Consider the following 16,414-nt stretch of genomic DNA (forward strand, 5'->3'; position numbering starts at 1 on the left):
GTGGGGGTAGCTGGTGTGGGTCAGGTGGGTGAGGGTGGGGGTAGCTGGTGTGGGTCAGGTTAGTGAGGGTGGGGGTAGCTGGTGTGGATCAGGTTAGTGAGGGTGGGGGTAGCTGGTGTGGATCAGGTGGGTGAGAGTGGGGGTAGCTGGTGTGGGTCAGGTTAGAGAGGGTGGGGGTAGCTGGTGTGGATCAGGTGGGTGAGGGTGGGGGTAGCTGGTGTGGATCAGGTGGGTGAGGGTGGGGGTAGCTGGTGTGGATCAGGTTAGAGAGGGTGGGGGTAGCTGGTGTGGATCAGGTTAGTGAGGGTGGGGGTAGCTGGTGTGGATCAGGTGGGTGAGGGTGGGGGTAGCTGGTGTGGATCAGGTGGGTGAGGGTGGGGGTAGCTGGTGTGGATCAGGTGGGTGAGGGTGGGGGTAGCTGGTGTGGGTCAGGTGGGTGAGGGTGGGGGTAGCTGGTGTGGGTCAGGTTAGTGAGGGTGGGGGTAGCTGGTGTGGATCAGGTTAGTGAGGGTGGGGGTAGCTGGTGTGGATCAGGTGGGTGAGGGTGGGGGTAGCTGGTGTGGATCAGGTTAGAGAGGGTGGGGGTAGCTGGTGTGGGTCAGGTTAGTGAGGGTGGGGGTAGCTGGTGTGGATCAGGTGGGTGAGGGTGGGGGTAGCTGGTGTGGGTCAGGTGGGTGAGGGTGGGGGTAGTTGGTGTGGATCAGGTTAGTGAGGGTGGGGGTAGCTGGTGTGGATCAGGTTAGTGAGGGTGGGGGTAGCTGGTGTGGGTCAGGTGGGTGAGGGTGGGGGTAGCTGGTGTGGGTCAGGTTAGTGAGGGTGGGGGTAGCTGGTGTGGGTCAGGTGGGTGAGGGTGGGGGTAGCTGGTGTGGATCAGATGGGTGAGGGTGGGGGTAGCTGGTGTGGATCAGGTTAGAGAGGGTGGGGGTAGCTGGTGTGGATCAGGTGGGTGAGGGTGGGGGTAGCTGGTGTGGATCAGGTGGGTGAGGGTGGGGGTAGCTGGTGTGGATCAGGTTAGAGAGGGTGGGGGTAGCTGGTGTGGATCAGGTGGGTGAGGGTGGGGGTAGCTGGTGTGGATCAGGTTAGTGAGGGTGGGGGTAGCTGGTGTGGATCAGGTTAGTGAGGGTGGGGGTAGCTGGTGTGGATCAGGTTAGGGAGGGTGGGGGTAGCTGGTGTGGGTCAGGTGGGTGAGGGTGGGGGTAGCTGGTGTGGATCAGGTGGGTGAGGGTGGGGGTAGCTGGTGTGGGTCAGGTGGGTGAGGGTGGGGGTAGCTGGTGTGGATCAGGTGGGTGAGGGTGGGGGTAGCTGGTGTGGATCAGGTGGGTGAGGGTGGGGGTAGCTGGTGTGGATCAGGTGGGTGAGGGTGGGGGTAGCTGGTGTGGATCAGGTGGGTGAGGGTGGGGGTAGCTGGTGTGGGTCAGGTGGGTGAGGGTGGGGGTAGTTGGTGTGGGTCAGGTTAGTGAGGGTGGGGGTAGCTGGTGTGGATCAGGTTAGAGAGGGTGGGGGTAGCTGGTGTGGGTCAGGTGGGTGAGGGTGGGGGTAGCTGGTATGGATCAGGTTAGTGAGGGTGGGGGTAGCTGGTGTGGGTCAGGTGGGTGAGGGTGGGGGTAGCTGGTGTGGGTCAGGTGGGTGAGGGTGGGGGTAGCTGGTGTGGATCAGGTGGGTGAGGGTGGGGGTAGCTGGTGTGGATCAGGTGGGTGAGGGTGGGGGTAGCTGGTGTGGATCAGGTTAGTGAGGGTGGGGGTAGCTGGTGTGGATCAGGTGGGTGAGGGTGGGGGTAGCTGGTGTGGATCAGGTGGGTGAGGGTGGGGGTAGCTGGTGTGGATCAGGTGGGTGAGGGTGGGGGTGACTGGGGTGGATCAGGTTAGAGAGGGTGGGGGTAGCTGGTGTGGATCAGGTTAGTGAGGGTGGGGGTAGCTGGTGTGGATCAGGTTAGTGAGGGTGGGGGTAGCTGGTGTGGGTCAGGTTAGTGAGGGTGGGGGTGACTGGGGTGGATCAGGTTAGTGAGGGTGGGGGTGACTGGGGTGGATCAGGTTAGTGAGGGTGGGGGTGACTGGGGTGGATCAGGTTAGAGAGGGTGGGGGTAGCTGGTGTGGATCAGGTTAGTGAGGGTGGGGGTGACTGGGGTGGATCAGGTTAGAGAGGGTGGGGGTAGCTGGTGTGGATCAGGTTAGTGAGGGTGGGGGTGACTGGGGTGGATCAGGTTAGTGAGGGTGGGGGTAGCTGGTGTGGATCAGGTTAGTGAGGGTGGGGGTAGCTGGTGTGGATCAGGTTAGTGAGGGTGGGGGTGACTGGGGTGGATCAGGTTAGAGAGGGTGGGGGTAGCTGGTGTGGGTCAGGTGGGTGAGGGTGGGGGTAGCTGGTGTGGATCAGGTTAGTGAGGGTGGGGGTGACTGGGGTGGTTCAGGTTAGTGAGGGTGGGGGTAGCTGGTGTGGGTCAGGTGGGTGCGGGTGGGGGTAGCTGGTGTGGGTCAGGTGGGTGAGGGTGGGGGTAGCTGGTGTGGGTCAGGTGGGTGAGGGTGGGGGTAGCTGGTGTGGGTCAGGTGGGTGAGGGTGGGGGTGGCTGGTGTGGATCAGGTTAGTGAAGGTGGGGGTAGCTGGTGTGGATCAGGTTAGAGAGGGTGGGGGTAGCTGGTGTGGATCAGGTGGGTGCCAACATCATGGGGTTCGATCCCCGTTCTGGCTGGGGTGGATTGGGACCCGGCCCCTTGCCCAACCCCTGGTGGGGGTCATGGTGCTGTGGGTCAGACCTGTCACTAGGCAGAGAACTGAAGACGAAGAGGATTTTTTACTCTTTAATTGTGCGTAAGCTTTTGTTGGAAACATTCAGCATTCAGGCCTGTAGACTTTGCAAACTTTATTTTGCATTTCAAAGTTTGGGACCAATTACCAGGAAAATAAAAGATCGGCCGATGATGTGAAGTGAAGAATCCTATTACATCAGGTCTGTGTGGTGGAACAGGTTGTGACAGGTTGCAAATTTAACAGGCACGAGACCCACACGCTCTCTCCATCCGCTGGATAGTGAACAGGATATTAGGTGGGCTGCCTTACCGGCAGGCTCTCACTGTACATTACTGCCTACCCACTCTGCCGAATCAGGGCAAAGAGCTCCACGTCCCCAGCCTAAAGAGATTACTCATCCCCCTCCTTGGGACATCACAGTATTTAATCCAAAACCCGGAGTCCATCTCAGCCTCTCCCACAATGTCAAACCTCCCTTCTCTTGGCCGTCGCTTCTCTCCTACAAACTGTATCAGTGCTTCCCAAACTTTTACCTGATGTCACCCCATTTTTAATACCTTTGACCTCGGTTGACCCCAACCCCCTCCACTGAGTGAAAATTCTCGGGGAGGGGTGGAGCCCTCTGGGGAGTGGGGGAGGCTTCAGTTGTTGAGTTGGGGGGGACCTTTAGCTCTTGACTGGGGTGCTGGAGTAACAGGAGCTGAGCATTGGGGCAGTTGATGAAAAGTTGGTGTTACTACAAAAACAGTACAAACTCCTACTTTTTCCACAGGCTTTTATTGCAGCAGCAATTGGGCCTCAGAGAGTAGGCTATTAGGCCACACCTGCCAAGAGAATAAGCCGCAAGGATTTAAAGGGGCCTTGCAACCTTCGGAAATCAGTCCGAGCTCCACGGTGGCCACCGGATTGTGTGACCCCAAAATCTCATCCTGTGACCCATAGTTTGGTGAACCCTGGCCTGTGTCGTACATGGGTGTCAGCTGGGGCTCAATGGGTAGCGCTCTCACCTCGGAGTCAGAAGGATTGTGGGTTCAAGCCTCACTTCAGGGATTACAGGATGCTGCTCCAGACTGACCCTCCCGCTGCAGCGCCAAGGGAGTGCTGCACTGTTGCAGGTGGCACCTTTTAGATGAGACTTAAAACCGAGGTCCCATTGGCCCCCTTGGGCGGATGTAAATGACCCCGTCATTCTTTCGAAGAAAAGCTGGGGAGTTCTTTCGGGTGTCCTAGCCAATGATTATGCCTCAACCAACTTCACTGGTTACGACCTCATTGTTTGTGGGAGCTTTCTGTGCACAAATTGACTCCTACACTGCAATAGTAAGCCCACTTCTACAAGTACATAATTGGCTAAAGCACTTTGGGATATCCTTGGTTATGAAAGATACTCGATAAGTGCTGGTTCGTTTTGCAAACATACTCACAGCTTGCTCCTGGCAAATCTGTGTGAGTCGTTCAAGCTGCTCCTCTCGGACCTGTTTGGCCTTCTCATACTGTTGGACGACCATCTCCATCTCCACCTTAACTGGCAGGACGTAAGCTGAAAGAATGAGAACCACAAGCTTATCAGAGCCAGACCGCAGACTGAGGAGCAACACAGATTGTAGGACCTCAACAAGAGTGAGCTGCCTTTTCTCTTTGTTCTACCTGTTGCACACTGGGATCATTTTCCTGAGAGCAGAGAAGATATAATAGAGGTGCTCAAAATTATGAAGGGTTTTGATGGGGTAGATAAAGAGAAACCGTTTCCCAGTGGCAAGAGGTTTCCTAACTGGAGGACACAGATTTAAGGCAATTAAAAGAATCAGGTAGGGAGATTAGAAGACATTTTTACCCTCAGAGTTGGGATTTGGAATGTGCTGTCTAAAAGGCTAGCAGAAGCAGATTTAATGGTAACTTTCAGAAGTGAACTGAATAAATACTTGAAGAGAAAATAAACTATCGGGCTATAGGAAGTGGGACTAATTGGATAGATATTTCAAAGAGCCAGCACAGGCATGATGGGCTGAATAGCCTCCTTTTGTGCTATAACATTTTATTGTTGATCTTAGGGTGCAGGCGACACTGATAGGGCCTCGTCTTTCCATAACCCTAGTTGCCCCTAGAGGGTCAACTATGTCTAGTCGAGTATAGACCAGACCATGTATTTGTGGGAGATTCCCTTCCCTGAAGGGGAACCAGTTGGGTATTTACCTGGCACCTCTTATGATCATTTTCTTTGGTGCCAGCCATAAATTACCAAATTCAATTTTCCATCTTGCCACCAGTCTGTGATCAGTAGGATTTAAATTCTAAACCTCTGGGATTGTCAGTCCACTCGGCTACTATACCCATCAAACCTCTGTCAAGGCTCATGGTGTAGGAAACCACTGAGGTGCAAACCCAAAACGAGTTAATGCCAAACTTGGGTCCTAATGGATTGAAGATTGTGGGGAAGAGGAAGAGGGACAGAGTTCTGCAGCTTTAAGATTGAGTGAAAGATTGAGTTAGAGAAGCAAACAGTGAATAATTTTCCACAGGTTATTTCTCAATTCAATACATCAAATCAGGAGAAACTCATTCTAAGCCTACTGTAAACTCACTTGCACCCAACAGCTGTTCAGGAGAGTATCTGAGTATATTTTGCCAGCTAATCGTTGATGCCTCTCATCTCCGAACGTTCTATAATCACAGGCTTTCTAAACTTCCTCCATTTTGTTGACACTATTACTAGTTCTTAGAACCCTCCTTTTTCACTCCCCGTTTTGAATACACCATACAACATATTCTACCTCCTCTCTGCATTCTCACTGAACGATAGGTTAAGAAGAAAAAGATATTTGCATTTTTATAGCATTTTCATGATCACAGGACATCTCAAAAGTACTTTACAACCAATGTAGTATTCTTTTGAAGGATTGTGTGTTTGGTGCCAATGCTGTGCATGCACAGTTGTGTGCATGGCTGCCATCTTTATAGGGGGCAGTGTGCAGCACAGAGCATGCATGGCTGCCATCTTTATAGGGGGCAGTGTGCAGCATAGAGCATGCATGGCCACCGTCTTTATAGGGGGCAGTGTGCAGCATAGAGCATGCATGGCCACCATCTTTATTGGGGGCAGTGTGCAACAGGATGCATGTGTGGCCGCCATCTTTATAGGAGCATGTATGGTGATCAGTGGCCCTGGAATTACAAATATTACAGTGCCGGAGGCAGAATCTTTCAAGGGTCCCATAGTTCTCTTGACCCCATTTGATTCCTTAACGTTTTTCTTACCATTTCCACCTCCACCTCCCTATCCTTTTGGGAAGACACCTTTCTCCCAATAAACCATCTTGTCATAGCAGCATATCTCAGTGGTGTGGAAGGGGTGGTGTGTAATGAAGCCTGCATTCCATCATCTGCCTACCCTGCTGGGAGAGCCAAACCCCGGGGCTGCAGACAGAATTGTGGCCGTCACTGGGTGGATCAGAAGCCTCCCCCCCCCCCTCCCTCCCCATCCTGATTCTCGGAAACTGTGTGAAGGACCCGCCCCTGTCTGCCTGCCCACCGCGGGGCTCAGAAATGGAGTGAACGGCTTCCAGCCGGCACCGTGTCTCCAGCCAATGATGACACAGGATCCCGCCCATGCACGGCCAAATGCGCGCGTGCAGACAGGGTATCGGCATCTTGGGTTGGCAGGTGGCACAGTGTCTTTGTGTGGTCGCTGTTGTAATGTAGGAAACGCGGTGGCCAATTTGCGCACAGCAAGCTCCCACAAACAGCAATGTGATAATTACCAGATTATTGTGTTTTTGCGATGTTGATTGAGGGATAAATATTGCTTATGGACATCGGGGATAAGTCACCTCCCCTTCTTCAAAATAGTTCCATGGGTCCTTTTACACGCACCCAAGAAGGTAGACAACACCTCGGTTTAACATCTCATCTGAGAGACAGCACCTCTGAAAGTTCAATGCTCCCTCATTACTGCACTCTAATGTCAACCTTGATTTTTATGCTGAAGTCCTAGAATGGAACTTGAACCCAGAACTTTGGGATTCAGAGGCAAGGCTTCCAGCAACTGAGCCATGGCTGACTCACTGCATCATCTCCTACTTCAAGACAAATCAGGCGATCACCCCGCCTCCCTTGGTCTCCCACTGCTCAGACTTCTGAAACTCAAACTTGCAGTCACCAAACTTCGACTCCTTCATTCATCTTGTCTTGTCCCCTGCACTTTTCACTCTCAGTCCCCCCCCCCGTCTAGGCTTCGCCATAAAATATAATCACATCAAAGTGTTGATCAGAGGGTCTTATACCACACCTCAGACCTCCGAAACCTAGAAGGAGAAGGTCAGCAAGTGCAATGGGAACGCCACCACCTCAAAGTTCCCTTCCAAGTCACGCACCATCCTGATTTGGAACTGTGCCGACGTTCCTTCATCATTGCTGGAATCCTGGAACCTCCCGCCCTAACAGCACCTTGGGTAAAGCTACACCAAAAGATTGCAGTGGCTCAAGAAGGCAGCTCACCCCCCCCCCCCATCCCCCCACCCCCCCATCTTCTCAAGGGCAATTAGGGATGGGCAAAAAAAAAATGCTAGTCTTGGCAACGATGCTCCCACCCTGAGACTGGATTTTAAGAAATGCCTTTAACTGATCTTTCAATCACCATTCTTTATTAATAATTAAAAAGAGAAAATTAGCCCTGGTGATATTAGAATGACGTGCACAGACGCATTTTGCATCCTTGTAATAGGGGCCAGATGACTTAAAATTTGAGCAGATATTGGAAATAATGTTTTTCCTCAAAATATTCAGAATGCCCTGTTTGGTGGGGCAGTAGAGGATGAATCATTAGGAGCATTTAGACCTAGATGGATGCTGTACCAGCAGGAGGCTAGAGGAATGGGTTTCAGTGGGCCAGGCACCCTTTCTTTGTTCGCCTTTCTTGTTGTCAGCACCAAATGTGGTGTGAAGGAATAAAACCGAAAAGGAAACATGCAGTTTAACTGCTATTTTGAGTCACTGCAAAATTTGCAGCAGGCATGTTATCCATGAGCTTCGCCACCAGAGGGAGCCAGAATACAAGAACTCTCAGGATCAACTTGTAAGATATTGGGAGTTGAATTGGGCACTTGTGTGTCCTCAGTTGTCGTGTTAAACAGTTAAACGTTGGTTCTCTCATCCAGTAATTAATATTTCTATCCAATCTAAGCAGATCTTGATGGATGAACCATCTTTGTTTCCCTTTAGATCCTCCAACACCATCCCCCGCCACCACCCCCCCCCCAACCCTGTTCTAGATGGCATCACAAAGTTGGCACTCACATCTGCTTCTTGCAGCAGAGTGTATTCTAATGGGTCTGCTCAAGCGCCTGGCCAGCAAGGTCATTTGTAGGTCTAGGATGGACACAGCCTGAGGGGGGAGTGGGTTGATGTGACTGTCTGGCCCCACTAGTGGTCAGTTGCATGCTTGGTGGTTCTGGAGAGTATGGAATTCATCAGAACATTCAAGACCTTCTACAACCAGGGAACAGACCCACAGATAATAATAAGAAATAGGACTAGTTTCAATATCATGGGACCTCTGGCTTTTACCCTTCAACATTCTAGTTTAATTTTCACTATGGCAATGTTGCCTATCCAGCACATCATCAACATAACGGGGACCTTTCTATCTGATTTCAGACAAGCTGGTCCACTTTTCAACACACTTTTTGGAAAGTTCAAAAATATAAGCCGGACAACAAAAGTCTGCTCTTTGAGTAAATACGTTAAAATGTATTTTCCTTTCACAGATAATCTGGTCATTATCACATTGTTGTTTTGTGGGAGCTTGCTGTGCACAAATTAGCTGCTGCGTTTGCTACATTACAACAATGATTACATTTCAAAAGTGCTTCACTGGTTGTAAAGAGCTTTGGGACAGCCTGAGGTAATGAAGGGCACTATATAAATGTAAGTTTTTTTTGTTTAAATTTCTGAACGAGAGCTATTTGTTCTGATGGTTTTTTTAATTAATTTGAATCAGCAGAGAAGGAAATATTGGAACCAGAGCTCACTCATCCTGCCTTGGTCCCTTTTTTCCCCTGCTCCCATCCCTAAACAAAGAAGCCCTCCTTCATGTACAGTGTGCTCATCTCTTATAACACTTGCACTGCCCTTACAGCAACAATGGGCATTGTACAGGCAGAAGCACTATTGTTTATAGAATGTGTCTCTGAGGGCAGACAGACAGAGGAATAATTTATCAAAGGGGGAGGGGCTGGGCTGGAGGGAGAGGTTCCCAGGAAGGTATTTTTAAAATATTTTTTGATATGTGTCTTGCAATTACCCAGACTGGCAACTGCATTTGTCAATGTCAATGCCAGCAGTTGTGTGATACATTTCACTACACAATTCAGCACTGTGGATAGCTCCAGCCAGAGTGCAATCTGACATGTCATTCACAGCAATGCATTTCCAATGGGTCTTCATCTGTTACATTGTCTTGGATTTATTCAGTCTGCTGAGCAAAGGTATGTGGACTCGCAGCAGCTACAGCAGCCGGAGGATAATTCTCGGGTCACAGCTTTCCATTGAGTAACAAAGTAAACACTCTCACCTCTAAATCAGTAGGTTATGGGTTCAAGTCCCAGTCCAGAGACTTGAGCACAAAATCTAGTTCAGTGGACATCAGGGTGGGTAAGTATCAGGGTAGATAGAGACAAACTATTTCCTCTGGTGTGGGAAGTGCAGACCAAGGGGGCGTAGCCAGACCCTTCAGGGGTGATGTCAGGAAGCACTGCTTTGCAAATAGGGTGGTGGAAATTTGGAACTCTCTCTCCCTCCCCAAAAATCCCTTACGGCTAGGGGTATATTGACAGTAAGGTTGATAGGTAAGGGAATGGTATTAAGGGTTAGGGAACTAACATGGGTAGATGGAGATAAGATACAGGTCAACCATGATTTAACTGAATGTTAGGACAGATTTGATGACCTGAATGGACTACTCCAGTTCCTATGCTCCAGTGTACAGTAACAAAAGGTATCCGTGAATCCCTGGCATGTGAAGAGATGGCTCTCTATGAAATATTTGCACCCACAGTACCCCTCAGCACAAAGTGCTTCTCCTTAAAGGTTGACTGTTCAATTTTAAATTACACTTTGAAAAAAAAATTTAAATTTGTCATTTAAATTGATTAATCCTTAAGCTAGACTCATAAGCAGCAGAGTAAATGTTAATGATATTCCACTTGCTCCTAATGAACAACTCCAAATGCTGATTAACAAGCATGTGCTCATAAATATCAGTTCCGCTGATGAACAGTTTGGGAAAACAGTCTGCAATTGGAGTGCATCATAATCTGCATTAATGCAATCAGAAGAATTAAAGGAGGATATTTTTGGTCCAGGAAGAGGTTGGTTGAGGAACTTATTCTCCATCAGTCTTTCTGCATTTGTAACAATCAGGAAAGCTAAAAAAAAAGGGCTGCCATGAAAGAAAGATTTATATAGCACCTTTCACAAACTCAGGGCATCCCAAAGTGCTTCAGAGCTGATGAAGTATACTTTTGAAGTGTCGTCACTGTAGGAAATGCAGCAACCAATTTGTACACAGCAAGCTCCCACTCAAACAGCAATGCAATAATAACAAGATAATCCATCTAGTGGTGTTGACTGAGAGATAAATACTGGCCAGGAATATCTGCTCTTGCTCAAGGAGTGCCACAGGATCTTTGACATTCAAAAATGGGACCTCAGTTTAATGCCTTATCTGAAAGTCAGCACCTCTGTCAGTGTAGCACTCCCTCAATACTGCGCTGAGAGTGTTAGCCTAGATTTTGTGCCTGGAACGGGTCTTGAACCCACAGTCTTCTTACTCAGAGTGCAACTCATTCTGCCCTGACTGACAGCAGACGGATCATAAAGTTCGATTCCAGGTTTGTGCTGAATTAACTGTGCTGGTTGCCAGTCGCTGCACAGAGTATTGGGTCGGTCTCAGTTCCACTGGGTGAGGAAGGGTTAAAAAGGTAAAACCCCTAGCCAGGGCTCCTGCTATCTCATCCAATTAAGAAGATTGGAGCTATTATTTCCTGTCCGCACTCTACACTCTGTTTCCTAGCTATGAACTCCGTCCCTCCCCCTGGCAACAGTCTGAGGTTGAACCAGCCTGCTCGCAGCCTTGGTGTGTCACAGTTCACCCCGAGCTGAACTCCCAACCTCATATTTATGCGGGTACTTAAGCCCGCCTACTTCCACCTCTGTAACATCACCTCGCCTCAGCTCAACTGCTACTGAAACACTCATCCATGCCCTGGCAACCTCTTGGCCACCTCCACACTCCTGGCTGATGTCCCACATTCCACCCTCTGTAAACCTCAGGTCATCCGAACCTGTGCTGCCCATGTCATAATTCGCAGCGCGTCCCCTTCTCTTATCACCCCGCTGTGCTCACTGACCTACATTGGCTCCTGGTCAAGTAACGTCTTAATTTTAAAATACTCACCCTTGTTTTCCAATTCCTACATGGGCTACCCCTCCTTATCTCTGTACCCTCCTTCAGCCCCCGAGATCCCTGCGCTCTTCTAATTCTTAAGAATCCCTGGTTTTCATCCACCATTGGCAGCTGGGCCTTCAGCTGCCTGGGCCCCAAGCTCTGGAATTCCCTCCCCACGCCTCTCCACCTCTCTACCTGGCTTTCCTCCTTTAAAACGCCCTCTTTGACTCAAACTTTTGGCTGCTTGACCCAACATCATCTTCTGTGTTCCAGTGTCATCCATTGTTTTATAAAGCTCCCATGGGAGCACCATGGGACCGCTCATTTACGTTTAAAAAAGGGTGCTAGATAAATCTATGTTGTTGTTGTAGTCATCACCGCTGCCAAATGTATATTGGAGGAGGGGGCTTGTCGGTGATGCCTTTTGTGGTCAGTCAGCCTGCCATCCCTCACGGTGAATAGCAGCCTGCTGGGTGAGGTGTCAGCACCGTGGGGCCACACGCCCACAAGAGGCAGCATCTCCGGCTGACTGTTCATAATGCCGACCTCAAACCATTTTTTGAGTACCCCTTGTAGACTGTTGATGTTTTCGGGCAGGAATCCAATTGGAACAGGGGCTGTTACAGAGTGTAAAATGAAGGTTTGTGTGTGTGCTGTTGTCGAATCGATTATCCAGTCCAGAGACACACAACTGGATGACTTTCCATGGGAAACCTGCCACTTAATTGGAACTGGATAATGCCCACTTCAGGCCAACATACTTTGCTTGTCGCTGCTCTTTCTATGTTTGGTTAATTCTGGAGCTCGTTCTTAACTTGCAGAATGCAACCGTCGCTGGATATTCTTGAAATTGGGTTAACATTAGCATTTCAGCCGGACAGATGTGTTAACCAGCCGGGTCTACGCCAGCTGCCTGGGGCCAAGGAGAAGATTTTTCCATTTGCTAATTTAGTCGCAGGTTCCTTACGAAAATGTTGACTCTTTTTGGACACAGCAACACTAAAGTGACCAATCTTCACATGGGAATCAGGACAATGAGGTGAATTTTATGGACCCCACCCCCCCACCCCCCCCGTGGCATATTTGAAGATGGAGGGGGGCGTCAGTGCATCACTTTCTTCCTCCCCCACCCCCCCCACACTTCATAGTTGGGGAGTTGGGGCAGGTGGGAGGAGGCAGGGAAAGTGTCAGGCAGCCTGTCCACCCTCAGGCCTATTGAGGCCCTCACGTGGATGATTAGCTGCCACTTGAGGGCCTCAATTCTCCTCCGTCGTAATTTTTTTGGCTGGTTGGGGAGTGCAGGGCAATGACAGGGCTGCCCGACCATGCAGGCTGCTGTCAGCAAGGGAACTGGGAGGTGGATCCCGCCTCGCGTCCCCTGTGCCCATTGTTGGGGGAACTGTCCCCAAGACGGTACCCCCGTCACTTTGTGCCTCCCTTCCTGGTCTTAGAACCCGACAACTGCCCCCTCCTCACCACCCACACCCCTCCACCACCTCCCCGCCAACACCACCTCCCTCCCTCTCTCCCCTCCCCACCATCCCTGATCCCCACCCACTCTCCTCCACTCCCACCCCCCTACCACCATCCACTCCTCTCCACTCCCACCCCCTCCCCCCAACTCTCCTCCACTCCCACCCCCTACCACCATCCACCCCCACCCCCTCCCCCCAACTCTGCTCCACTCCCACCCCCTACCACCATCCACCCCCACCCCCTCCCCCCAACTCTGCTCCACTCCCACCCCCCTACCACCATCCACTCCTCTCCACCCCCACCCCCTCCCCCCAACTCTCCTCCACTCCCACCCCCTACCACCATCCACCCCCACCCCCTCCCACCCACTCTCCTCCACTCCCACCCCCCTACCACCATCCACCCCCACCCCCTCCCACCCACTCTCCTCCACTCCCACCCCCTACCACCATCCACTCCTCTCCACTCCCACCCCCTCCCCCCAACTCTCCTCCACTCCCACCCCCTACCACCATCCACCCCCACCCCCTCCCCCCAACTCTGCTCCACTCCCACCCCCTACCACCATCCACCCCCACCCCCTCCCCCCAACTCTGCTCCACTCCCACCCCCTACCACCATCCACCCCCACCCCCTCCCCCCAACTCTGCTCCACTCCCACCCCCTACCACCATCCACCCCCACCCCCTCCCCCCAACTCTGCTCCACTCCCACCCCCTACCACCATCCACCCCCACCCCCTCCCCCCAACTCTGCTCCACTCCCACCCCCCTACCACCATCCACCCCCACCCCCTCCCCCCAACTCTCCTCCACTCCCACCCCCTACCACCATCCACCCCCACCCCCACCCCCTCCCCCCAACTCTGCTCCACTCCCACCCCCCTACCACCATCCACCCCCACCCCCTCCCCCCAACTCTCCTCCACTCCCACCCCCTACCACCATCCACCCCCACCCCCACCCCCTCCCCCCAACTCTGCTCCACTCCCACCCCCTACCACCATCCACCCCCACCCCCTCCCCCCAACTCTGCTCCACTCCCACCCCCTACCACCATCCACCCCCACCCCCTCCCCCCAACTCTGCTCCACTCCCACCCCCTACCACCATCCACCCCCACCCCCTCCCCCCAACTCTGCTCCACTCCCACCCCCTACCACCATCCACCCCCACCCCCTCCCCCCAACTCTGCTCCACTCCCACCCCCTACCACCATCCACTCCTCTCCGCCCCCACCCTCTCCCCACCTTCTGATCCCCCACCCTCTCCCCCTTCTCTTCCCCTCTACCCCCCACATTCTTCTCCTCCCTCTCCTCCCTCTCCCCCCGCCTTCAAACACTTTTCACATTTTGACTGATCCACCCCAATGTATTCCCGCAGAGGGACTGTCACAGTTCGACATGAACCTATTCTCACCTGGCAGTGCACGGAAAAGGGAGGGGGCCATTCAACCCCCCCATGCCTGCTCTGCCATCCAATTGGATCATGACTGATCTTAACTCCATTCACCCACCTCTTTTCTGTAACCCTCAGTACTGCAACTTAGCAAAAATATCTACCATCTCAGTTTTGACGTTTTTAAACATGGCTCCCAGACACAGCAGCAGTTCTGGAGTTCCAGATTTCCACTCCTCTTTGTGTGAAGCAGTGTTCCCTGACATCACCCCTGATGTTCGATCAATCTTTTTCAGAAAAGTAACAACTTGAGCCACGGCATGTGGTGATTGTGACTCGGTGGTAATGTTACTGGACGAGTAATTCAGAGGCTGAAGCTAATGTTTAGTTAGGGGGACAAGAGTGCAGTTTAAGTTCAATGGACTAGTAAATGTGGACTAAACTGCTGATCGCATTAATAGTGATCAGAAACTACCAGATTGTTGTAAAAACCCATCTGGCCTGGTCGAGATGTGACTCCAGACCCTCAGCAATGTGGAGTTGACACTTAACTGCCCTCTGAAATGGCTTAGCAAGTCATTCAGGGAGCATTTAGGAATGGGCAATAAATGCTGGCCTTATCAGTGATGGCCACATCCCAAGAACAAAGATAAAAATGTAGCAGCTGAGGGAGGGACAGGTGCCTTTGGACCCATGGTTCCCAAAACTCTCACACAGCTGAGATTTTCCACACTCCATATTTGGGTCCGTTGTAGATTATCTGACAGAGATTGGTCCCTGTGATTGGTCAATAACTCCATTATCACTGTACCATGTGACTACCTGGATGATTCAAAGATGAATTAGATAGACCTTAGTCTTTTTTTTTGTCTAGGAACAGCTGTTTTGTGGCATACACATGCAGCCCGAGGTTGTGAAAGGCGCTATCTAAATGCAAGGTATTTTTTTTTTTTAAAATGTGATGTAGCAGAGACCATCACCACCCCCCTCCCCCCACCTCGCGAGGTCAACAGGGAAAAAGGTCAATCAATGAAATCCAACTGACCCATCGACATTACAGTCGATGCTTCACACTCACCATCAATGATGCGTTTGACCTTCCAAATCCGAAGGGTAATGATCAGGCTGATGGCGTCCCACGGGCTGCTGGGTCCATTCGCTACAGTTGAAGCCACCATGGGAGCCAAGGATAGGATGATGACTGCACCATCAAATACCTGCAAGGCACACAATGCCCAGGGTGATCAGACATCATCGAGCAGCACCAAGGCAGGCATTGGTTCCTGCTGATTGTCCTGTCCCCTCCGAATGCTCCTTAAAACCGTTGGCGTCCCCCCAGGCTCCCTTCTTTAAAAGCTTTAGAAAGATGAGGAGCTCCCGCCTGTCGGCCAGTGCTATGGCACGGAAGGAGACCATTCAGCCCATCATGCCATGCTGGTTCTCTGCAACAGTCCCACAGCCATACTTCCCACCTTCAGAAACAGAATCACAGGACGGTTACAGTGCAGAAGGAGGCCACTCAGCCCATCATGTCTGTGCCAGCTCTCCAAATGAGCAAAGCACTGAGTGCCATTCCCCAAAACCCTGTACGTTTCTCCTTTTCAGAAAACTATCCAATTCCCTTCTGAATGCCTCGATTGGACGTGCCTCCACCGCATTCTCGGGCAGTGCACTCCATATCCTAAACATTCGCCGTGTGAGATAGTTTCTCCTCATGGCTCCATTGCTTCTTTTGCCAATTACCTGTGCCCTCTGGTTCTTGATCCTCCCAACAGTGGGGACAGTTTTTCCCCATCTACTCTGTGCGGACCCCTCATAATTTTGAACACCACTATCAAATCTCCTCTTAGCCTAGTCCCAACTCCTCCAATCTCTCTATGTAACTGAAGAAACAAAACCTACCTCAATGTTAATCTCCAATGCCTGTTGTCTATCCTGTTGATTTAACTGTGGTCACTGCTCCTCTAGTTTTTCAGCTCTTTTGTTCTCCCAGTAAAATGTTCTATCCATTCTTCCTTCACGGCTTCCTCAACTTCATTGAAACAAGCCCTACTACGCTGTTCCTACTTTAACTCTTTCCAAGAACATCTAAATTGTGCAAGTACTCACTTTCCCTCAGTCTTCCCTGTTCCTCTAACAGTTTACAGGATTATAAAACCTAAGTTTCTTACCATCTAATCACAGCATCGCCATTGACCTCATCTTCTCCCCTACCTTTGCAAACTTGCACTTTGGGCCTTCAAGTAGATTCTCAACATGAGAAACTAATCTGTAGCAGTTTTACGTGTACTGGTTACCAAAATCACAGTTTGAGTTGAGAACTAAACAGAGGGACGTTTAGCATAAACTGGAATTC

At 51.2% G+C, this 16,414-nt stretch overlaps 1 protein-coding gene across 1 annotated transcript in view; it reads right to left on the reverse strand.

Annotated features, from left to right (window-relative positions):
- The window catches only part of tmem266 (transmembrane protein 266), a 110,712-nt gene that overhangs the window by 31,589 nt on the left and 62,709 nt on the right, over nucleotides 1–16,414 (reverse strand). Inside the window, exons 10-11 of the mRNA XM_041178214.1 lie at nucleotides 15,137–15,275; nucleotides 4,167–4,282 (exon numbers count right to left, since the gene is read on the reverse strand). Of these exons, the coding sequence (XP_041034148.1) occupies nucleotides 4,167–4,282; nucleotides 15,137–15,275 (255 nt within the window). The remainder of the gene's footprint in view (nucleotides 1–4,166; nucleotides 4,283–15,136; nucleotides 15,276–16,414) is intronic.

This window comes from Carcharodon carcharias, chromosome 32 (genome assembly GCF_017639515.1).
Source record: "Carcharodon carcharias isolate sCarCar2 chromosome 32, sCarCar2.pri, whole genome shotgun sequence".
NCBI lineage: Eukaryota > Metazoa > Chordata > Chondrichthyes > Lamniformes > Lamnidae > Carcharodon > Carcharodon carcharias.